Source organism: Mycteria americana, chromosome 11 (assembly GCF_035582795.1).
Source record: "Mycteria americana isolate JAX WOST 10 ecotype Jacksonville Zoo and Gardens chromosome 11, USCA_MyAme_1.0, whole genome shotgun sequence".
Classification (NCBI taxonomy): domain Eukaryota; kingdom Metazoa; phylum Chordata; class Aves; order Ciconiiformes; family Ciconiidae; genus Mycteria; species Mycteria americana.
The window spans coordinates 24,716,331-24,741,623 of record NC_134375.1 but is presented as its reverse complement, the minus strand read 5'-3'; the positions used below and the strand labels follow the sequence as shown (position 1 = coordinate 24,741,623).

The following is a 25,293-nucleotide window of genomic DNA, read 5'->3' as shown; positions in this document are numbered from 1 at the left end:
ACTAAAAAGAGTGTGCTTTGTATGATGTACAATGCATCAGAAAGCAAAGTAAGCGTATGGTGTGTTTGGGTTGGGGTTTTTTGGTTGGTTTTTTTTGGTTTGTGGGGTGGGTTTTTTTTTTTTAGGAATGTATACATTAGCCTGATCAAGGTTTTACTAGGAATACAGTTTAATTAACACCAAGAAGGGAAACAACATTTCAGAATATTTCTTAGTGTATTTTCTTTTACTGTTCTACTTTGATACTGGTCATGAATCAAAGTAAAAATGAAGAGCATGTGAAATAACATTGAGTAACTACTCACAGTTCTGACTTCATGAATACGCATACCCTTATCTACTGATTATTTTATCAGCTCTACTCCATTAATTGCAGCATCTATGAGTTATTCATATTGCTACAAATATATAAAAATTATTTCAAGGAACAATTTTGTATTCAAAACTATGAGCCTCTCAGAGGAACAGTTCACTATCCTTTTTATCCTTTCTCTTCATCTCATTAATCAGAAGCAAACTCCTGCAGTATCAGGACAGGAACTAAACTTCAAAAGAAGATCAACATTTATAATATGTTTTCAAAGAACACATTAAGCCAGCTAAAATTACCTGGTTTTCTGTAAGAAAAAAAAAAAGGATCAAACTCTCCATTTATTTCCAACAGCAACATTTAACCATATCATGAATGAAAGAGCCACTGTTCATTGCACACAGCGGTTCATTTTTTATTAATTATGTAGTATTAAATAATGACATTTATAAGTAGGAAAAAGGGGCATTATTTTGTGCAACTGAGTTTACAGTTTATTTTTAAAATGTCACTTAGACTTATATTTGTCTTACACTTAGATTTACTAAGACAAAAAAGTAATTAGTAAATCTAATTCAGTTATTGCAATGCCATAAAAGCAGCATGTCAACTGATAAACATTAATATGTTGTCTTAGAACCAGCTAATCCAAATGGATAAGCTAGTTCTCCCTCTTCTTTTGACAGACGGGCAACAATCCTGGGAATGAATGCTGCTGAATAATTTGTGTCCTCACCATTCTTTCCACCTCATAGCCTTCTGCTCTCCATTGAAACCTTCTACATTAACTCTTCTATGTAACACATTCAAGCAAGATTAGAAAGAGTATCTATCTACCTGGAAAAAAAAAATGCAAAATCTCCGATTGAGAAATTGCAAATGGAGGATTCCAAGATGAAGAACCACTTTAAATAGTTAAAAACATTTAGAGTACTTCCTGCCTCTATGTATATAATCAATCCATATATAGAATAATACTAATTGTGCTGTGAGAAAATACATCACAAAGAAGAAGAATAGAAAGACAAGACAACTAACTTCAGGTTGTACTATCAAAGAACAGGTGCTCAAAGCATACATTTTCCAAAGTAAAATAATCTTCAAAAGCACATCAGGAACGTCCAAGTTACTGTCCATAAATTTCTTCATGGGTCTCTCCTTGCTTCTAAAAGGTATAATTTTTATCAATTTTCCATTGAAACATATCCTACTTTTTGAGATTATTTCTTCAATTTGCCAAATTTGTTTTCGTGTATAAACCTATTTTCCAGCATGTTTTAACCCTTCCCAGCTTGACATTATCTGGGTGCGTAACACATACCCATCATTCAGAACATTGATGAAAGGCTCAAACACATGACAGATCCCTACCAGATCTTACTAGACATCTTCCCAAATTTACCATGAATCACTGATAATTACACTTTGACACAGTCTTCTAATCAGATAGGCATCCAGCTAATAGCAACTTCATCTTATATGCTTCCCACCAGCTTGCTAATGAAAATCTTCTGAGACAACGTAAAAAGTTTTCCTGATGTCAATACATTACTACTGTTTTTCCCTCATACATAAAGCTTGTTTTCCTGTAATCCAAGTAAACCAGACTTGTTTGACATTATTCTTGACATATCTATACTGCGTGTTGTTTTGTGTTTTTCCCCTATACTCCTTCTGTTTTAGAAATAGCTAATAATTTTTTTTAAAATACAAATAATTAATACAGTTTACAAATATTTTTTTCTTTGTACTTTTCCAGAATTTCCAGTATTTTTCCAGAAACTGCAATAAAAATATCAAACTTAACTCACTCATTTCTCTCTCTTTTTTTGGCAGAAGCTAGAATAGCCTCCTGGGAGTTCCCAGTTGGCTATGAGACTAAGGGCCCCATTCAGGGTCAACTTCATCATGCACAGCCAATCTGAAAACAGTTTTTAGTGTTTCAGCAAGAAACATCTCAGTTTTTAAGAAAGGAAGTTTCATAAGCCAGTAACCCTCAGACACACAAGGATAGATCTATCACTTTTTAGTACAGATGTGATAGACGTCACCACTTTTTTTTGTCTTTAAAATTACAGCTTTTTGATAATTTTAATTGAAAGAATAATTTCAATTAAAAGATTGGATTGAAATTGAAATTAATTGAAAGATAATTTTGTCTGAAAGAATCAGTAACCATGTGGATAAGTAAGACTGATGAACTAGCTGACACAGCCAGCTTGGACTTCCAAAGCCATTCCTTCAGAAAGGCTCCTCTCCAAATGCTTACAAGAAAGCTAAGCAGCAATTAGATAAGCGGGATGGTCCTTTCGTACATAAATATTTGATTACAAGAGAGGAAATAGCAGAAACACATGGTCAAGTCATAAAACTAACAGCAGGACCCTGTGGAGTTTTGCTGGAACCTATGGCTGGGCTTTGTGCTGACATATCCCAAGCAACTCAGACAACAGGGTGAACAGTAAGATGACTGATTTTCCTCACGGTATTAGGTTATTCAGGGCAGTACAAAGCTAAATGCAAAGAAGGATTTTGTAAGACTAAGCAACTAGGCAAGGGCTGGCAGATGAAATTCAGGGAGAGAAATGTGAAGTTATACACAAGTGAAAATAATCCCACCTTCATGCACCACAAACTGTAATCTAAAATGATTATAACCACTGGTGAGATTCTTCAGCTATGATAAATATTTCTATTAAAATATTAGCTCAGTACTCAGTAGCAGTAAAAAAAAAAAAAGGTCATCCAAAGCTAAAAAGAAGAAACAAATTGAGCATTGGGAATTGTTGGGAGAGATGTACTGAATAAAAGGGCAAATGCTATAACATCAATGCATAACCCATTTTACACCTGTATAATGAAAAACATGATCTGTTTTGGTCTCCCCACCTCAAAAAAAAAAAAAGTGTAATAGGTCTGAAAAAGATTCAGAGAAGAATCAAAGAAGTGTCAGAGTTTCATGAAAGGAACCATCACACATGCTAAGATTCTCCTGTCTGGAAAAGAGCTGAGGGAGGGAGATAGATAGACAGATAGATAGGTATCTCCTATAAATATCCTATATCCATATATATCCTATATATATGTCCTATAAAATCATAGGTGGCACTGAGACTGGCACCAGACATCACCTGTTTAATGTTTCTTCCAGTACAAGGAACAGGCAATCCTAGGAAAAGCAGCCAAAGTCTAGTGCAAAAACAAATGAAAAGCAGTGGTCCTTCACATGACACATTAAGCTGTGGGATTCACCATCATAAGAGGTTGTAGACACTAGAATTTTATGTACATCCAAAAGCAACTGGCTTAATTCAAATCCACTGTTATTAAACACACAAACTGTAGCTGGATCAGAAAGAGTACTCAGTGGAGAGAGCACTGTGTCCTAGGTCTACTCTGTGAACTTTTGGATATTGTTAGCAATGGAATACTGGGCTACACAGTCTTTATGTTACTCTATTATAGACTAAGGATTCACATTAGATATATAGATAGGGTAAAATACATTCTTTTTATCTTTTGTTAGGTTCTCCCTTACAAGAAAATAAGACCACTTGTTAAAAATAAAGAAATAATCTTCTATGAAATGAATGAATGACTAGAAGGACTCAGAGCTACTAATTTACTTTCCCCTCAAGATGAGGAAATAGCTTTTGGAAAAAACAAACGCATAACCACTTTGGCAGGTGACAAAGTCTCTAAATACCAGATACAGATTCCAAATGCCAATACACAATATTAATGTGACATTTCCATAAGAAAGGCTACCAAAACAGAGTGTGTTAGAATATTCCCCCTACTGCTAGGGTGACACCAACTATCAAGATTAGAATGTCTAACCAATAAGGCTTTTGAATAGCAGAACCTCCACCAAACATGTTTTTGGTAACATCAGTTCTAGCAGCATCCTAGTGCACCTACCATAACTATTCAGTAACTATTACCATCAGTCTGGACACACAAGTTATACAAGAAAATCATAAATTAATTCAGCGTACTGAATTCCTGATCAAGACTCAGTCAACTTCCCACTGAAGTAACTGGTATTAGGCTTGTTAGTTCCACAGATATTTAGGTTCATGACATGCCTAAGAGGTGAAAAGTTTGGTGAGAAGCACTGATGATCACAAACTCGGAAGTATATTCAAAATATCAGTTGTTGCTGCCTGCCAGCGAAGAAGTTTAGATTGGGAATCTAGAAGTGAGAGAAACACAGGATTGTGTTTTTGTCTGGGGAAAGTTAACAGATGGCCTAAAAAGGAGCAGCTTTAAAATAAGATCAGCAGCCAAAAAGTGTGTGGAGACAGCAATATGAGAATTTTTTTGATCTATTCTGTGCCACTGTTTTGTATAGCTTTGTGAAATAGCATAGAGTCTCAAAGCTTGACTTTGTAGTTTTATTCATACAGATTAAAATACTTTAATCTTTTTATAACTTTGGGAAAAGAATGTTATGTTGTGAATAGAAGTATTTGAAATACATATTTACAAGATGCTCTTTTTCTAAGACACAGGTCTCAGAAACATTGCTGAAAACACAATTTCAACTTCATTCTGTAACACAGAATTACAGAAGGTTGCATATCTTTATGGCATTTAATATCATATCTTCTTTTAACTTTAAAAAAATGGGCAGCTAAATCCCTATACAGCTCATACAAAATATGCCTCTCGATGTTTATTTATACTTTTGCAGAAGTGGCTCATTTACTTCTTCAGAAAAGGTTGCTGAGTATATTTAGACTGTTGCTGCAAAAAAGCACTAGACAAAGTCTCAAAAATAAGAAAATGGGTAGTGACAAACAATCATTCTCTTCAGCTATAACGTGAAAGAATGATGCATGAAGGAAATTATAACCTGCATTCAGAGTCTTATTAATGTGCTTTCCTACTGTTTAGCAGCCAGAGGCAGATAGATCAAGATATACGATTCTTGCTGTACATGTCAAACTTGTTCCAGCATAGGATACAGTACCATAAGCAAAACATCAAGTACTTAGCTGTAAATCAACAGAAAGAAACTTTCAGAATTACTTACCTGATTTTCTTCATGGGAAACTCTCATTTGTTCTTTAAGAACAGACATTCTGGCTGCTTCTTCTTTCCTCAATACTCTTTCTTTCTTCAGCTCAGGACTCCAGAAAGTTTTGATGCTATTCATGGAGGATCCCAGCTTGCTGTCCTTAATGTCTAGTTCTTTTCTGAGAAGATCATTCTCCCTCTGTAGCTCCTTAAGCTGAGCCTGCAGGTCTAACATGGTACTATCTCTAACCTGTCTCAGCATAGAAGGTACCTGATGGTGATGATGGTGTGAAGATGTGGTCAGACCTCCGTGCTGATCAGTATAAGAAAGGACATCTGTGTGCGAAAGTCCAGCTGAAGCAATATTAGGACTGCTCCCCATAGCTGTGACTCGACCACCATACACAGCTCGATTTGTAGCCCTTCCAAGAGTCATTGTGCCCTTTGGGAAAGTAGTAGAAGCTACACCTTCATGGTCACTCAGATACATTGGTCCAGATGTTGCATAGGCTGCATTAAGGGACTGGATGTTCTCCATTGATAATGTCTTACCTGTTCCTCCTCCTCCACTATTTGTTCGCCTATGGCCCAGGCGAGGAGATCTGGGCAAGCGAGGAGACCTGGAGGGACTTCCTTCTAAGTTGCTGATTGCTCTTGCACTTCCATACATTTTTCTTCTACTTTGAGGTACTATTTAGTAAGAAATTAGTAACACTAAAGTTGAATATTAAATTTATAACTCCAGCTAGAAATATTGGCAGTTTCACTGCATTCTTCCAGTAGGCAAAAATCTGTTGTTCCTCCAAAGTCAGAGACCTGAAAAAAGATATTACAAAATTAAGTAAATTTTAATCTTGGAAAATAAGGTTACAAGTAATCAGCATATATCAGAAAATAAAGTAACCCACTTTCTAGAGTAATTACTTTAAAAATAAAATTTACTATACGTTTTGTATTTAGGATGACTAGTTAAAAATGCACTTTCAAACTAATTTTATTCAGAAGAAAAAACTGCTCATTTCTTTCTTGCCAAAAAGTATCTTGACATTTTGATTTAGTTTAATAAGCTTTATGTTGCAATAAACAGCATGGGCCCAGAAACATATCTTAGCTGATATGTTAATGGACTTAAATGACTGACCATGTGGAATTATATAAACGAAAAAAAACAGCTGTTTTTGATATTAAGAACTACCCAAACTAAGACATTACATTTTCAAAAGACAGTATAAAAGTAGCAATTCAGCAGTTCTGTATATTCTCTAGTAATATTAGATTAATTAAGACAGAACAAGGAAATAGGCGAGGGTTTTTATTTCTGTTTGGATTAACAAAGAGCATTTTGCATAGGAAAAAGGATGAAGGAAACAGTGTTTCTAATAGTTCGGCTGTAACCAGTACAAACATATTGTGGTAAGAAAAATTAACAATAAAACTAAGCTAATTTGAGTGAACATTTGCTTCTAAACAATTATAATGTATTACAACACCGTATTATTTGTTCAATGAAGTACTAGCTTGCTAATATTTCTTGTTAAAAAGCTTCTCGGGAAAAGGTTGCATGACAATAATCTAGGTTTTCATTTAGAAAAGAAGTGCTTGTGAAATACAATTTTCTTTCTTTTTTTCCTATGTATATCATGTTATTACTTTGATAGAACTAGCCTTGTAACTTATTTAACCAAACAACAGGCAGATACAGAGCAATGTTCTGTTTTCAAATTCTTCAATACCATCATTACACATTTACCAAGTTACAAGTAAGTTTATTAACTTTACATAGCATAAATATAAACATACAATAGGACTCGAGGATTAGGTGGGCCCACTGCTTTTTTTTTTTTTAAACAAATCTAACCATTTCAACAAATTTGTGGTATTAATTAAAATTGGTGGTCATTAACCAGATGTAACACCATTTATTTCAAAGGTAACTAGAGGAAGAGCAAAAGTTGGATTCAGTCAAATCCAGTAATCTTTAACCATACCGACAAAGCATCCTCATTATCTATAGATACATTATTTCCCAGTGTTTTGGAATGTCTGTTCTACATCTGCTGTGAAAAAAGTGTTGATGCAGGGGCAGGCAGAAGGATGATTTGATGTCATATTTATTAATAAGCTCTAGTATATTAAATCCTCACCAACAATATTAGCATAAAACATTATGGATACTAATCATGTCAGCAAACAAGAAGTGTGCCGAGTTCTCCACTGACCCCTCATTATCCCACACCAGCATATACCATATGGCTTATATGAATTCTAAGAATTGCTCGGTATATGCTACGTTTTCATCACGTTTAACAGCCAGCATAGCATAAAGCATTTTTGTTTCATTTGAATTACCAGTATGCATCTGAATTAGCCAAGATGTTTCAACTTGTTCAGCTTGTTCCAACTACTGTTATATGAGCGGTCATTCTTGTGAATTGTCACCTCTTTCCCAAGAGGTCACAAGAGTCTTGTGCCAAGAGTCACAAGATTCTGAAGTAGAAGGCACAGCACTACACTACACTGAAATGTCGATGACAATGCCACTATGGGTGCTGGGCAAAAACGTAAGTGTGGTATTTAATCAACTTTGATAATTTGGGAACACTGCCCTCTCTGCACTGCACGCAGGCTGCTCCATTGAAAGTAATTCATTTCAACACAAACATTGCCCTTGGCAAAATGGATCAAGCAAGCTAACATAACATTGTTCCATACAAACGATATTAACAAGACCAGTAATTCTGTCATAAAACATTACCACATTTTGCCACGTACAATCAGCTCAGCTATATACATTGGCACTTTTTGCCATGTACAAACAATTCAGCTATGCATAAAGCAAAGCAAAGAAGGGTACCTACTTCAATGAGAAAATGTAGTTTTTAACTATTTAGGAAGACATAGATACGAAATTACAGTCTAGCAACTCTTTTCTACTTGAGGATCATATAACTCATAAAAATAACATGAGTAATTTTAATTCTAGAGGCAAAAGCCTGATCCAACTTCAAGCCATGAAAACCTCTTAAAGCTTCCAGAATTCAGCCCCGAGGCACAGATTTAAAGGAACCAGATGTAACTTGCTGATTTGCATTTTCAAATTTTGACATTTTATCATGAGTATCCAAATCTGCCCACCTTTTCAGTCGTCATCCAGCATTCAAGAGATGACCCACAGCTTGTTCCACAAAAAAAAAATGCTGCAACTTCTCTGTCATCTCAACTTCAATGCATTGATCAATAAAAACCATATCTCATGGTGACTGGGGGCAATGTAATTGCTTATCCTAATTCTCAAGCGGCTGCATCCTCTGGCCAAATAACATCACTCATAATGCACTCCAAGAAATCCATCCTTGTGTATTTCTAGTTTCCTGAAAAAGTTCTGCAGCTCCTTCAAAGAGGATCTCACATGAGATCAGAGCTGAAGATCATCTTCCTTCCACTGGCTCATGGCAGATCCTGAGCAAAAGCAACTGCCTTCTAGACTGATACGATTCTCCCCCAAAAAAAATCTGGCCTGGTGAAAAACTAAGATTGCTAGCATAAACTGTCTACGTCAATTTAAAGTGGATACAATCAAATGTTTTTAGATACAGCAACCTGATACATGGCCAGGTGGTGGGGGTTGGTGCAGATTTGTTGATCCTCAAAAATATAGGTATAGGATACCCTTACACCATATCAATACTGGTTTTCCTCTCCATTGCCACAGTTTGATAAATAATTTACGCTTCTTCCTTTGAGTCTCTTAATATCCTACTTAGCCTTTTGCTTATGTCTCTGATATATATTTTTAGGTACTTGTTTTGCTTTTTAGAGTGTATTAGTTGTGGTCCATCTTCTTTTCTCTACTTGTGTGAAGTTTTGAGAAGTTCTTGTCTCAAAGCAGAGAACACTTTTGTCTTGCTTAGCACTCCACTGCTTACCATTGAGCCCTACTGAAAATGGGAATCATCATCCCTCATCCAAAGGGAAGCTAACTTCTCTCTGGACTTCTCCACTTTAATAATAATGTCCACGTACTGATTTAACTTTGTAACTGTCATATGCCTGTGAAAATTCTGAAAGCAACAAGAAGAGAGAAGTAAAACACCACCAACCAAAGAAACGTTATTACCTCCACAGCATTTTCTATTATTTTCGTTTCCCCCTAAAAATACTCTAATCAAGATGGAGACCTCTTTGTAGAAAGTGGAAGCACACTGACAATACGCTTGGTTTTCTTACTTTCATGGGCGCCTAACAATAGCTCATAGACCAAAGGCTGAAAATCCTGATTTAAAGAAATTCTTGCAGTTTATCTCTATCTTCATTTGCAATTCATTACCTACTACAACCTGAATTATTCAGACTGGCTTTCTTGCCAACAAGTTGGAAAAAGGAAAGCACGTAGAAGTGCGCTTTTTGGAAGTGTATACATCTTAAGGATAAACCCTGAGCCTGCCTTTATGGCTGTGAAAAGTCTCAGATACAGTAGAAGCCATATACCATTGCTTTATGGAAGAAAGGAGAAAGGCACCCACATCATTTTCTATTCTTTACTGCTTATACATGGAGCCTTCCTAGCTTCAGGAAGATTTCTTGTGTGTCTCAACACATCAGGAAATGGAGGCATGAAGAAGCAACATCAGCCTCAGGGCCTCAACAATTGCCACACAGTAGATGATCATCTACTGCCTGGAGAAAAAGAAAAAAGAGAGGAGATCCCATCTTCCCATAGAACCTGCTGACACAGAGCTCTTCTAGTTGAACTTAGAGTGGGAAGGCGAGATATAGATGATTCTATCTTGAAAATTAAATTGATTATATATTGCTATTTTAATTTATGGGGGAAAAATCATTACTCTAAAGCAATCGGTTTTCACCCAACATTTCAAGGATGGTTTTGCTGAACTAAAGTGTAACCCTTATGCACCATAGTGCAAGAGGTGGAGAGAAAGATAAAGGGAATCAAGCAAAAACATAAGAATCTCACATTATGGGGAGGATGGGAGAGCTGTATAGACAAGAACACTATACCCACAACTGAAGAGACCAAGCCTCCCCCCAGATGGAAGCCCAGAAGCTGTAGATGTTGCAGTAGCAAGCACAAAGGAGCTCCAATACAGCTCATGAAGGTTATAAGCACCTAAAAACTTCTGACATAAAAAGTCACCCAGATCCATTCAGTCTGTTCTGAGACAGACTGCAGACCCACTGCACGCACCTTCTCATAAAAGGTTTTTGAGTTTTACAATCCAAATCAGCTTAATAGTATGAGAAAAAACAGATGCTTATTTACTTGTCTCAATATTTTCTTTCTTTAAAAAAAAATACTTTTTAATGTACATAATGTATGACTTAAAAACTAACCATTATAATTGTGGCTTTAATATTTTGCATTGAAAAAACCATATAAAAGGATTCAGAAAATTAAGTATGCATTCTTGGGGGGGGGGGGGGAGGGGGGGGGGCGCAGACACTTCCTCCACCATGCTCTCATCAGCCTTGAAAATCCCAGAAAATGAAAAATAGACTATTTCACACTAAAATATTTCCTGGCGGCTGTTCTAACTTAGGCTTAGCTTATTTCCACATTTCTGCCTCATCTCATCACCTGCACTCTGCAGACAATAACATCATGGGTTCGCATTATCCACATCACTTCAGTCTCTGACATTGCATTTTATTTGCCTTTTAACTATCTATTTTTATAGAGACTTAAAGCATAGGATTCTAATATGATGCTAATGGAAGGTCTGTCTCATTCAATTTACTTCCCAAATGCATTACTTTGTCATTTTACATAATTACACAGTTTCCTTGAAATACTGTCTTCACAGAACCCCATAATTTCTGGTTTTCACTGGTTACATACTCTTACCCCACATACACCTCCCAGAAAAACCCAATTAATTTTATTAAGCTATTTAAACAAATCAGTGTCACCAAGTTCAAAGCAAGTGAGAATTTTCTGCATTGTGTCTGTCAATCTTTTTAAACAAGTCCAAAAGAACTGTGTAGAAGCATTGTAGTTTAGCCTCAGAACAGACTGGGGGCTATTTTGCCTGTTTCTTGAGCTCTATGAATCCTGATGATTCAGAAAAAAATGGAAACTAGATCTTGCCAGACAAAAGCCTGTGGTGACTGAATAAATTTTAATGAAATTATTAAATTCCTTCTTTATTCAGTTCAGAAAACACACAATTATATTGTTACATTCCATGTCTCTCCTGTAAAGTGTTTGGGCCTAAGCAGCCCGGCAGTCTCAGATCAGATACTCCAAGCCATTAAAAAAAGGGACCAGTTTGAACCTTGCTACCAATTCTGCATGTAGCCACAGCGCATACAGAGGTCTCACCAGTCTCACATTAGAGGTTTCACTAACGAGCAGGTGCTAGACAGCACACAGTGGGGCTAATTCCACAGAAGATTTAACAACTTCATTGAAAAAAATTATCAAATCACACTATGCTGGAAAACATCAAGAAATGTAGAAATATTTCAGTAACTAGATATACGACCAGAGACAACAAAATGTAGCAAACCTTTCCTCATGAGATACTCCCATGACAGAAAACATAATATGAGCAAATATTCAGACTATGCTTAGGAAGTGCATTGACTACTATATCTAAATTATCATCTTAACCATACCGAAATTATTCTTCTTATTACTAACAGCAGCCAAACATTTTTAGTGAAGGATGAAGAGACTTGATTTCTTCCTTCTCGTCTTTTTTGAGGGTTTGGGTTTTTTGGTTTTTGGTTTTTTTTCCTCAGACTAGGGCATGCTATCAGTTTCATGAGGGTCAGTGTTACTGTTTCCTTATCAACTGATAACCAGTATTTGCACATGGAGCTACTTTCTGACTTTCTGTCAATATCTCTCACATGCGGACCACTGCCATCATCTTCACAGGCAGACACAGCGGGGCCAGAACAGCCACCAAAATACAGATGGGGGGGTGGGGAAGAAAAAACCTAATCCTGACAATTATGGTTGGAAAGCTCAGGACTAGTTTAGAGTTTCTGTGTCTCCTCCTCTGGCCAGAATCATCTAGTCAGCAGTAAGTTTGGATATTAGCCAAACACTTAATAGCTTTGCACAACTACTTGCCAATATTAACATTCAGCCAAGAGCTCAAACATTTGTACTACTACCAAAACCTTTAAGGGAACTCCTTCCTTACAGCTATCCTTCCCAAATAACATATAGTGACAGCTAAGTGCAGAAATTATCAACCTGATTTTTAAAATACTCAGTGTCTTCCAAACTGTCTAAAACTGTTTAGTACTATACAGCTCCCCAAATATAAACAAAAAGCAACAAAATAGAATAAATAAGAGATTATGTAGAAGATAATGCTCCTATATTCTCCACCAGGACTCATCTTCCCTGTATTTTGAGACACCACAAAAGGAAGGAGATTCACACAAAAAGTTCTGTTCCATAAACACATGTCCTGGCAAACAGTAAGGATTTTTTTAAAACAAAGAAATCCTTTAAATACTCTCTTATCACAACAAAAAGCATCACTGTACACAGAAGCCCAGGGATGCATGTGTATTTAAAGTAGTGAGAGGCAGAAGTAAGAGCCACAAATACTTCTGGCACATTCTTTTGGTTTACCTTGGGTTTTGACTGCTTTAACAGTGGCTCAACACATCCTCATAACAGAGAATATTCTTTTCTTTGCATGTTTTTGTTATCTGTGCTGATTTAAAGAAAAAAAAACCACCAAGCTGATGCAAACTAGATACAGAGAACCAAGATCTATTGTACAGTACAGCTTCCTTTCTTCATCAATCTGAGGAGCACAGCATGTCTTATTTTAATAAAGTAACAAAAAGATAATGAACAAAGTGCTAGTTCATATGGGGTTAGTACAAGCCCTGCACTGTTTTTATTAAAAGGGCAAAGTATTCTTTTTTCCTATTTACCACTATCAGACTGATCAAATTACTTATTTCTGCCCCCCCATTCTTTAATTATAAGAAGAAAATCACCCACTTCTTCCTACTGCTCTACTATTCCTTCGAAGTTTGAAAAACAAAATATACATGACAACATGAAAAGCAACATCATCTTCATTCAGGTTCCTCAGAGTGTCCTGAATCTGCATTTCTAATGTAAATTTTAGTTTTACTATAGTCTGCACAATAAATTTATTTGTACTTGTCAATAAGCATTTAGTCATCTACTTTTTCTTGTAATTAGTTATACAAGTAGTACATATGTAGTTGTTTATAAAGTCAGTTTCAAAGTCTGCTTTGATCTTGCAAGTTGGTGATGTCCCTGAACTCCCACCAACGCTCAATGAGAGAACTGGCACTTGCCACCTCACAGGAATAGCATCACACCTGCCTGCCTTTCATTTCTAGTTCATACAAAAGAAATAGTCTATGAAGGAGACAGTAGGACTGGCTGCTGAATATGCAGCTGATGACATACGTGGCAAATAAAGCTGTCAGGCATTCTAATGTTGTCGGGTGCAGTGACAGCAATTAATACTTACCATGCGATCAGAAAACTCCAGCAATGGAAGTATTCGCTCAAAATGCAGTAGTAAAAATCTTGAAAAACAAGAAGTTCTGACTAAATTATCAGGATTGTCAGTTATATTACTCTCAAGTATATTAAAGTGAAGAGTCTATGAGACCTTTTTAATTCTCTTTTATATGACTTTCACAGTTTTAAAATAAGGCTAGCGTTCAGTAGAGGTACATTTTTTCAATGCACTGACTTTTTCTTTATTGCAATGTTAGAGACATTGTAATTATTTTAAAACACTTTTAAAGCATAATATTAATTAGAAATGGGCTTTAAATCAAAGTAGTATTTAAACTTCATCAACTGACACCTCCACTACTTTGTAATTTTTAAGTTAGGTCTCTGTTGTTGAAACACTAATTCTTAACATTTTATCTCTAACACTTCAGCTAAAAGAATTCTTTCCTGCACTCCTGCATGTGACAAAAGAAAGTCTCCCTGGTGTTTCTAAGATGCTTAAGGAGGTGAGCATTTTAAGATTTTATTTTATTTTTCTTGTGTCAAATATTAAAGACCTGAAGAGAGATCATCAAAAAAAAAAAAAAAAGGCCTCTATAGCGAAGCAATAGCAGAATCATCATGGCTAGTTTTCATTGGTTTTGCCAGAGAACACACTGTATCTTTATAAAAAGCTATAGGGCATCGTATCTGCCAATTCTGGGCAAGCAAAACCAAGTACAGCCTGCACAACAAATTATCTTCCAAAGCAGACCATATATCACTACCCAATTTTATTCTGATTTAATGGTCAATCAACAGAAGCAGGGATGTTTAGCATCATCCTTTGTTTAAAATACCAAGCACCAGCATTTACAGTGTTGTTAACTCTGACGTTTCAAAGATGCAGGGTAAAATATACCAGTTTTAATTGATCAAAGTTCACTGTCCTGAGCTCATTGTGCCACTGTTTTGCTAGCCATCTGCTCTCTCTGCCACTTTCAACGTTAAGATCCTATTTTTTGTTGGGGGTGAGGGGGTGGCACGGAATCACAAGTGATGAGGGATAGAAACACACACATTCCAAAACACTGTCTGCACCTCTTCAGTTTTTTTTAGTCTTCTCAACTTTCCTGCACCATAATGACCTCCTCAGGATACACAGATATTTCTAAAGGCTTGGCAAGATTTTGTCTTGCTAGAGAAAGAATTCCTAACATTTTAGTCTTTGCAGGTATGCAGGTGTCTTGTGTGCTAAATTCTGTATCCTAGTCTGTATTCATTGTGCCTTCCATTCTGCAATTGTTAATCACTTGCCTCTTACTTCTTTCTCAATAAGAAATCTCATTTATCAATGCAAGCCTGCATTTACAAACTCAAGTCTTTTGTGGAGGATTATTCTAAGGCACCTGGTTAGCCAGACAAACAGTATTTTTAGTTTAATTACTATTAAACAACAATAAAGATGAAATGTCTTAAATTTTTACCAAAATAGTCTCCTTCGGGGAAAAATATTAAAATGTAAAAGTATACACCATTTTTCAGGGTAACTTAAAGTTATGCTTAACAAGTAGCACGATTTCGCTTTGCTTTTGCCAAAAGTTACCTAACTTGAATGACTATTTAACAGTTTACAGAAACACTGCCTTTGTTATAGATTGAATTACAAATTTCTCTATTTCAAATGAGAAGTTAAGAGCTTAAAAATAAGCATGATCTAAGACAACCTGAAAGCTTTCTAGCAGAAACTTGAAGACCAGTCTTGTTCTATTATTTCTAAATTTAAAATGGCAACAAATGCCACCCTTCTTCCCCTTAAGCAATATGTTAGTTCTTATTTATACTTAATAATGATAAAAGCCTAATTTTTAAAGCTTCTTTACAGAGCACCTGTAACTTCAAGAGGGACACAAGAGACAGTTCCAGACATATTAAAAAAGATTTTTTTTTTCTAGCAATACTACACATATGCTTCATTATAAACAAATGTAAAGAGTCAAATGAGGACATAATTCAGCTTGAATTTCCATTTTTATTACTTTTAAAAGGTAAAGAAAATAGTAGGGTAAAGGAAAAGAACAAAAATTTTAAGTAAAAAATAATGTATCTATATTAGGATTTAAATAGCCAAGCTTCCTTTACTTAGCTGCAACCTCATTTGCCTTGTTCATGGAGCATCCACGTTGTACGCAACAAAAAGTGAAGCAAGTAGGTTGATTCACATTTGCAACTTCATATTGCTAATTTATCATCTAGTCCACGTTTCTTCTGCCTCATTTATGAGCAAGGAAAACTGAATCCTTGACAAGGCAAATTATGGTCCAAATTCTTCAATCAAATGTGAGGAAGGTGAGGATCTAATTAAAAAACCTAACTCTTTAAATTGTATGCATGCTAATGACACCGAGTTGTGATTCTGATAGAAACTTTAATTTTTCTTGCAGAATAATTGTGTGCATTTATTTTTTCTATTTGCATACTCTGGACTAACAGAGCCCATTGTGAGAGTAAGCAACACCTACTTACGAAGACAAATATTATTGCAGAAGTTTGTTACATCAACTGTTATATCATCATGCAAGAAGGAAAGATAGGTTAAAGATCACTCCAAAAATTTGGGAATGAGGAACCAACATGGAGAACTGTTGTGATGCTTCGGACCTTGCAGAAAGAGCTCTTAGAGCTCAGGTATTGAAGAGACCTGATCTTAAAAAGTAATACAAATAAGAGGTTCATAAAAGTTATACTTTATAAAAACATGTTTTAAATGTGTTTATACTAAAGACATTGCTACAAACTGAAAGCTTTTGTAAACACTCTCTGTGTGACACCTATTCTCTTTCTTTCCCCTTGCTATACACAATAGCAAATAAGGTTAGAAAAGATTAACAATAAAAGACACAGAACAGAGTCAGTTAAATGCTCAGGAACGACAGAAGAAAAATATCATGATATTAAACAAATATTTCCTTATAAATTATGTTGACAATAGGAAGAGTCACACTTCTGATGCATCAGGAACCTTTTGATAATGCCAAAAATAAAAAAAAAGTTTTTCAAATAAGGCAGCAAAGGTAGAATACCGAAATAACTTGTTACACATGTTCATGCAACAGCAAACATCTATATTGTCAACATTCATACCAGCAGTCTTGGAAACATAAGGTTGTTTACCTGATAACAGATACGTATATTAAACCCACATTAAAGACTCCAATTATTTGTTTTAGGAATAAAACCTAAGAACTGAAAATAACATAAGAGAAAATTGACTGAATTTATAATGTGAAAATAGAGAAGTGTATAGGTCTAATTAAGTATGTTTAAGAATATTCTGTCATTTACATTAATGTAGTACTTTTCATTTTAAGATGCATGTAAAACTCCTAAGTCTATCTTAGAAATAATCAGAGATACTTCTACACAATGGAGCACTTTCAACTGAATTCACTAAGGCTACTCACATGGATGTTATTAAACACAGGCTTACATATTTGCAGGATAAAGCTATATTTTTCTTTTTTGCTACCAAGCTTCCATTCTCATCAGAAAGCAACAGAATAGTCATAGGATCAGCTGTTAAGACTACCTGTGTAACTTCTAGCATTTTCTTAGAATACTTAAATATTGGGATATTTATAATTTAGCAAGCCTAAATATCCACTACACATTTTACATTTCTTGGATTCAAAAGTAGTAATATACGTACTCAAATGATAAAACAAAAAGCATACATTTGTGCACTCAGCATGCTTTGAAGCCATCAGAATTCAAAAACATGCTGAACCTCTCTCCTCTGTTCTCTTCACTAGGATATAAGGGCACACGCATGTGCGCCCTTATGGGATGATAAGGGATGATACCAGAAAGACAAACTGGCTATGCCACAGCCACGTTAGATTGAAGTTCTCCAAGGAACTTACAGGCTCTGGAAGTGATGCAAGTGATTGAATAGAGCACCTCTGCATTCAGCATAGAATCAGCACCCTGGAACCATTAGAAGGCACTGCACTTCTGGAATTACCTTTTTATTTATTTATTCACAGAAAAGGTTGAAAAAGTTCCCCAGACACTTGGCCGTTGGTTATTAACAACTTCATAGCACAACCCAATCTTCCACCTTTGCGCTGACACTGAACCCACCTTAGCTGAGCATGGTCACGCGAATTCACAAGTGCAATTTATAAGTCCTTACAGGCATCTGACATGAACATTTGACATTGATGACAGATGTTATTGTAACTGCTTTCCTTAAGGAAAAACAAATTGTCTGAGCAGATTTCAAATGAGGTCTGTGAAGAAGATATATAAATGAAAACCAAGGTACATCATGACTGTCAATACTTAGCCATCAAAAATAAACACGCTTTACACAGCAAACTGTCGTCCAGAGAAGCACCCGAGAGTACCCATTTCTTGCACTACTATTTGACATTGGTCAACAAAAAGAACTATGCTTTATCATGTCATTTGTCTGCTAATCTGAATTGTTCAAAGAACATAAGTGGTAAGAACTGTATTTCAACAACAATATATTTTGAGGAAAAGAATGCACTAGAAAAAACTGTTTGAGCCAAAGTCCGTACCATCACAGAAATAACAGTTTTATAACGTTATTAAATTATTCAGACATTGCACATACCACAGACATAATAAGTATCTTAGCAGATTACCTGTAAGTTTTAATTTTACTAACCACGAAAAGTGCTTAGTTAACAGCACTGAAAACTGAAGAAGCATCAGCACCACATCCAACAGGATTCAACTCAGATTTGACGAAGAGAAATCAGTTCCTGAGAATTCAAGTACTGCAGTCTCCAAGTCCATTCAATTTGTTATTTTTGCAATGAGACAATCCAAAGGGATGCCAAATAGCATAGCCACGAGTACGGACACAGTAAACCTCCATTCGGAATTGGAATGAAGTCACCAAAGTGTGTTCTGTTAGCCTCTCAAAGTCAGTAGAGCAGTACGGCCAATAAGTCAGCACTCATCCCAAGTGATCCAAGCTATTTACTTGGAGGGAAACTGTCCCACATATTACCAATGCTCTGTGCAACGTGATCTCTTGGACTAAATTCAGGAGTGGCACAGACTTTCGTTCCATTTCTTTCACTTCCTTAGAAATAAACCACACGTTATATCCAGCTAAGCAATCATTATAGACATTGCTTTCTTTAGCAACTTCCCACCTCAACTCCACAGTTACCCCAGTAACTACAGCACATCATTTTCACACGTACCTATACCATTTATCTTTTACTGATCTTTTTACTCCTTTCACCGTTCCATGGCATTTCCCACACAATTTGAGATTTTTAGGTAATTTAATTCTAAAATAAATCTCTCATAATTTTCCATTTCTGTAGAATTTAGCTGCTAGATTCTACATCCGTACTGTGACTTCAGTTAGAGGGATAGGATAATAAGCATGACAAGCAGTGAGAAGCTTAAAAAAAAGAGACAGTATTTGTTGAAAGTGGGATACTTTTTATTTAAAGTACCTTGGTCATTAAAGAAGCCACATGTTAACTAGTGTGAAGCATTTCCAGTGAATGCCAGTCCGCAAGAGTTTCTAAGATAGCCTAGAAAAGATAGTCTAGAAAGCCAGTAACCCCTTTCAAAAATCTAATCTTAAAACTTCTCAGAAAAGCTTAGGCTTTGCTAAACATCCAAAACATCAAAGGCTCCCACACATCCAATCACAACTTGGAACTCTGAGGTATACCTCAAATTCTTAGACACATTCCATCTGCCATCCTAAAAGAACAGAAATTCTGACACTACAGTTCTCGCTCATTATTCTCATTACAAATTAAAGAGATCATAGTGATATGCAACTTTCCAAACACGTAAACTGTCCATCTCAAAGTCTATACTTGTAATATCGTGAAGGAATTCCAGGTTTGTGTGAACAAAAATGGTGTGACAGTAATGGAGCCTTATCCAGAAGTGCTAAAACATCTTTGCTACTATCCTCTCCTCTGTCAGAGCTCAGCACCCAACAGAGCATCTCTGAAAGGAGATGAGGTTGTTGTTCCTAATTGTTATAACTACTCCAACCAAAATCTGGGTATTTAAGATACTCCAAAGCTGGGCATTTCAAAAGCTGCTGTGACTAAATGCATCATAAGAACTCCCTGAGATCAACAGCCAAGAAAGCAACAACACAATTTAAATATTACACTATCAATGATAATTTAAAGACATTTACATTTTCTTATACAAACACTGGAGATCTATGCTTATAAACTTTCTTGGACCCCACAACTAGTCCACAACCATTATTCACAGAAATAATTCTTTATTTTTTGGTCACACCTTACACACAAGCAGTAACAAACCAACATAAATCCATCTCACTTTATTTCAGAAAGATTGTTTCTTTATAAAATGCATTATGTAACAAAAAAGTGACCAATTAAAAATCAAGTGCTCCAGAAAAAGATTTAACTGATCTTTCTGCTGATCTGCCTTTGCATTTTCTTTTAAGTATCACCCAGAAGAAGCAGCAGCACTATCCAGTTCATTTACAGATTTTCATTTCTGAGCTTTCCCTTGATCAACTATGATCCTTAAAAAGAAATTATCATCTCATTTTGCTTTAAAGCAACTCTTGCCCTTCTGCCAGGGCTTTGTAGAAAATATAAGCTAGTATTAATGTTGCAAAATAAATATTTTGAGGTAACCTCATCATTGCTAAGTACATATAATATCACTCAAAAAACCTAAACTTTACATTGCAAAAATATTTTAAAGCAATCCTAAAACTGAAGAAAACAAATATAATCTCACAAATAAAAGAGCAGTCACATTACAAAAGAAAAAAAATTCAGTATCGCAGTAATATTTCCTAGGTGGATCTGACTAACATATATATCCCAGGCGTCTTACAAACTAAATTAAACTGAGAAGATAACAAATGCATCATAGTGGATAAAAATATAATAGACACCATAAGAGACACAGGTGGAAGAACATATGTTGTCTCTGGAAGTGATACACAGGCTGGTTGCCTCACCCTCTTTGAGGGGTGAACAACCCACTCTTTTTTCTTAGTCATCTTTCAAAGGTCTGCAAGAATCATCTTTCTGAAGCAAGAAAATCACCTTAAGCATTCTTTTACAAAAACATGCATGCTGAATAGCTAATTCTCTAAACATCAGGTATATTTGACATTCTAAGATGGCTGAATGTGCTCACTTGATATTTGGCTGCTATGAATACGGGCCACCCCTTCCCTTGCCACCTTTCTACAGCATTCAGAGCAGGCAGGAGATAGGAGGGGTGACTGGCATGGATAATTATATCTTACACTACCATTCATCAGAATTTGACCCAGAGTTTGACTACCAGCAGGTTAGGGGAGTTGAAGAACCACCCATAGAAGACGAGAGGTGGTGAGATGGGTCTCCTCCAAATGCAGCTTAACCACCAGAGAGAGTATCAGAAGTATAATGAGTATAATAAGGCATTCAAACACTAACAGAAGGTAAAAGGAAGTCAATGCTCAGGAAGACCAGACATACACAATTTCTAAGGCGAGGAACTCCATTTTGCACAGTAGGATAGCAAAGGACAAAAGATGCCTCTGCATACCAACTTTCTCCTTCATGCTTGGGAAGGAGGGGAAACCATTTCAGTAACTAAATCCTCTACCTACTGGAAAAAAGGATGCTTCTGAGTTCAAGACAGAAGACACTTTCTATTCATAAACCCATCCTCATGGTATAGGAAGAAAAAAACCCCACGCAGTTAGAAAGTCAAAGCACATTATCTCAATGCTAGAGGAAGGAAAGAAAATAAGACAGTATCATCTTCCACATTCAGGAAGACAGCATATCAGCCCAGGTACCCCACCAACTGAGTAAGATTAAAATAGGAGCTATTTAAAGATAATGGCAGCCAAGTCTCCTCCAAACCTGTCTAAACACACTTTCTCCAACACAGAAATGACCTTTCAATCCTCAGCACTACCCTTCAAAATTATTTACTCCAACTGTTTTCTGGAGTCAGTATTTTTACCATCTACTCTCTCAAGCAAATGGCATTTCTGAGAGAATGACAAGGAAGACAGACCACATACTCGCTTTCTCTTTCACTAACAAAACATTATCTCCTTCGCCTTGCATTTGAAATTTTAGTGGTGATAAAAGACAACAGATATTTGAAGACATAGTACAAATGAACTAGCACTATAACAAAACCAACAAACAAGAAATCTCTCAGTTCTTAACTGGAAGACCTACCCCACCCTGGGTGCACTTGTGAGAGAGACAGCCCAGGGTTTCCCCATAGTTTAAACATCTAGTTTTAATCTGAGCTGCGAAGCCATAAATCTCAGGGACTGCGCTTATCTCCTTAATCCTTTGGAAGAAGAAATTATGTACCCTTCACTCACAGGACAGAAAGTCAGTCCTCGCCCACCCCAGTTTCCTCTAGGAAAAGTGAAATTGCTAACTCACCTTTATGCCTTTGAAAACTGCTTTACACAGAGCTTTCAAACAAAAGTAACAGTAATGGAAAGGTTTCTTTTACAGCACTGGAGAGATGTGGGAAGAGTTATTTTCACACACAACCCTTAACGCAGTCACTCACGAAGCCAAGACTTAAGACTGTAAGTTTCTTACATCAAGAAACTGTAACAAAGCTTTTCCCACAGAAACATAGTCCTTAAGGGAACCGGAGAAACTTACCATTACACGCTCCCTCCGTGCAAAAACAGATCCTAAAGAGGGACCTTTTCCTCTTCACATGCAGGGAAAGGAAGAAATCGGGAAACGCATTGCTCAAGCAGATGGGACCGTGAAGGGATAGGGGCTACAAGAGCCTTTCCTCTTCCACAGGGCAGGTAAAGAAAAATAGCAGCCAGCACTAGCAGCGAAGCAAGATGGCAAACCGCCTGAACCCACGAAGCAATCGCGGGGCACTGAGGAGAAGCGGGTGGTGAAGGAACCTCATCCCTGGCGCGCCCGGGCGGGCGCCTGTGGGGAGGAGGACAGCGGCCGCCGCGCTCCGCGAGCGGCGGGAGGCACGCGCCCGCCTCCGCCCTCCCGTAGCTAAGGGAGCCGGGGCGCTCCCGCCCCGCCCGCCACGGAGGGAGGCGCGGGGCGGCGCTGCCTTCCCGCCCGCAGCGAGCGCCAGAGAAAAGCGATCCCCCTCCCTCCTCTTCGCAGGCGGCGGGCACGGCCGCGACGGGTGGCCCGCACCGCGGGAGATGGAGGGTGCCTTTCGCCCGCGCAGCAGCGGCAGTGGTGGGGCGGGGTTCTTCCTAGTAGGAGAATTCAAGGAAATCCCCCTGGCAGAGGGATTGCTGTAGGGGTCCCTGTAGAGGCGCAGGTGGGGGGTGGGCGCGCTGCTCTGACACAGCTGCCTGCGGGAGGGCGGGGGGGGAAGCTGGGCCGGGAAGGTGGTCAGGCTTCCTCACTCCCCGCTGACGAGAGGCGAGGCTGGGAGGACAGTCCCGAGTCCCCCCGCCCCTGGGGCTGGCACACGACCGACCGCAGGGCCGCAGGAGGTCTCTCCCCGCGCCCTGGAAAGAGCGGCTGAATCGACGCTGTGGAGTTTCACGATTTCTTGAGGTGGGAGGCGGGCGGTAACGCATCTCCACAGCATCCTCCCTCAGAGCGGGGCGGCCAGGAAGCTGGCGGGGGTGGGGGCAGGCATGAGGCAGAGGATCTTTTCCGTCCTCACAGGGAAATGAAGTGCTAGCGGAGAAGCGACTTGATGGAGGGGGGACCTTCCTCCCTTCCCCGCCCTTCGAAGGAGGGGGGAGCCGGAGAAGGGCCTGCTCTCGGTGGGGCTGCCGGGAGGGGGCTGCGTACGAGCTGGCCGTCCTGGACATCCACACGGGAGATGGGGGCACGGGAATAGGAAATAAAAACAAATCCCAAACAAACAAATAGTTAAGTGAAACCACTGATTTAAAAAGCCAACCAGAAAACTAACCCTGACAAGTAGGATTTGCCCTCCTCTTGACTGCACTTATTGGCCGTGCTTATTTGCAACGAGCTTGTATCTGCCAACGCAAGTGGTCGGTTGGTGTGTCCATCAAAAGGGAATATCAATTCGCCGCTAAGGGAGTAGATTCCCATCCATCCATCACAAGGCTTAGCAGGTAGCCGCCTAGAAATCAATCACACACTAATAAAAAATATATATATTCCTTCTCCATCACATTACTATATTGCTCTCAGCAAAATATGTATGTATCCTTGATGCATATATGCATGGATTTTATCCTGTGCAGCACTCTTGTCCAACCTAGAATGATCTTTTAAAAAAAAAATTAAAAAAAAAATCACACAGCATCATAAATGAGGGACCCCAGTAAGTATCCATTAATTATATAACTGCCAAATAATATCCTGTTAGTTTCTGGTTTCCATTCACCAGCCACTAGAAGGGAACAGAAATCTCTCACCTTTTTCCTGAGACGATTTTTAAAACACCAAACATTATCCAGTATTTAGGTATAAGGCTAGGAATTTCCAAAGCTCATCAATTCTATTCTAGAAAACTTTAACAACAATAATATTTTTAAACACTGGGCACAAAAAATGAGACTCCTATGGCTGCTTTTAATAGAAATTGCAAGAGAGGTTTCTGGTTGACGATTCTGTAGGGAGAGGCACTCCGTTACCAGAAGATGATGTGCACTTGGTCCCATTTATTACCATGTATTTCTAAAGCAATACAAAAAGCCTGTTCTGCGAATTCATTTCCAGTTGCAGCCACCGGACAGTCGTAGAAAGCAATAAATAGCAAGTTCCTTAATCACAATCAATTTACAGTACGTATTACAGCCATATTCTCGTTTAAGCTTCTCACCTTTCAAATCATCGCATGTCTTTCGTCCTCACGTGGATTTTACAACATCGCCTTTAGCTGACATCCCGTTCGGGCGGAGGCAGGCGGCGGGGAGAGCCGGGGCCGCCGACCACCTGCCGGGGGGGTGGGGGGGGCGGGCGCGGGGAACCTGCTGCCGCCGGGGAGGCTGCCGTGCTCCCGGCCCTCGCCTCCCGCCCCTGGGCCGGGCTCCCTCCGCCAGCTGCGAGCCGGGCTGCCCGCCCGCCCGCCAGCCCCTGACTCAACATTCCCAGCATTCCCGAGGAGCCGCGGCTCCAGCGGCGCCGCGCGGCTGCCGCCGGGGGCAGCCGCGAGCTGGCGGGGGCAGCGGCTCGCGTACGGCGAGGCCACGCGTTTGCCGGAGCGTTTGTCTGTCCGTTCGTGCGAGCCCAGGGGCTCCCGTCACCACCCAGTCAACGGCTGAAAGGCAGCTGTGTTACCCCTTGTGAAGCAGCCTAAAAATACACCTGTCTGCGTAAGACTGCAGAGGCAAAATTGCTTCCTTGTCCCTGTCCACCGAAAGCCAGAAGCGTTCAAAGCCAGGTGCTTAAGAACATGGTATCTAAAATCCATTCCTATATGTGTGTACATACACGGGGGAAAAAAATCTAAATCTGTGTTTTGGCTTAAGTGGAAAAGTAAT

The 25,293-nt window shown here is 38.3% G+C and overlaps 1 protein-coding gene across 7 annotated transcripts in view; it reads right to left on the bottom strand.

Moving 5' to 3' along the window:
* Positions 1-24,863, bottom strand: part of ERC2 (ELKS/RAB6-interacting/CAST family member 2) — a 534,065-nt gene extending 509,202 nt beyond the window's left edge. For 5 of the 7 annotated variants that reach the window (XR_012777475.1, XR_012777476.1, XM_075514174.1 and 2 more), the window contains exons 1-2: positions 24,633-24,863; positions 5,349-6,148 (exon numbers count right to left, since the gene is read on the bottom strand). Coding sequence is in view for 3 of the 7 variants with exons in the window: in XM_075514174.1 (XP_075370289.1) it covers positions 5,349-6,002 (654 nt within the window). In the remaining 4 variants the exon portion in view is untranslated. Of the gene's footprint in view, positions 1-5,348; positions 6,149-22,498; positions 22,658-24,632 lie in introns of those variants that run through there. The other 2 variants (XR_012777477.1, XR_012777479.1) reach the window with 2 other exon arrangements.
* Between the last annotated feature and the right edge of the window lie 430 nt (positions 24,864-25,293).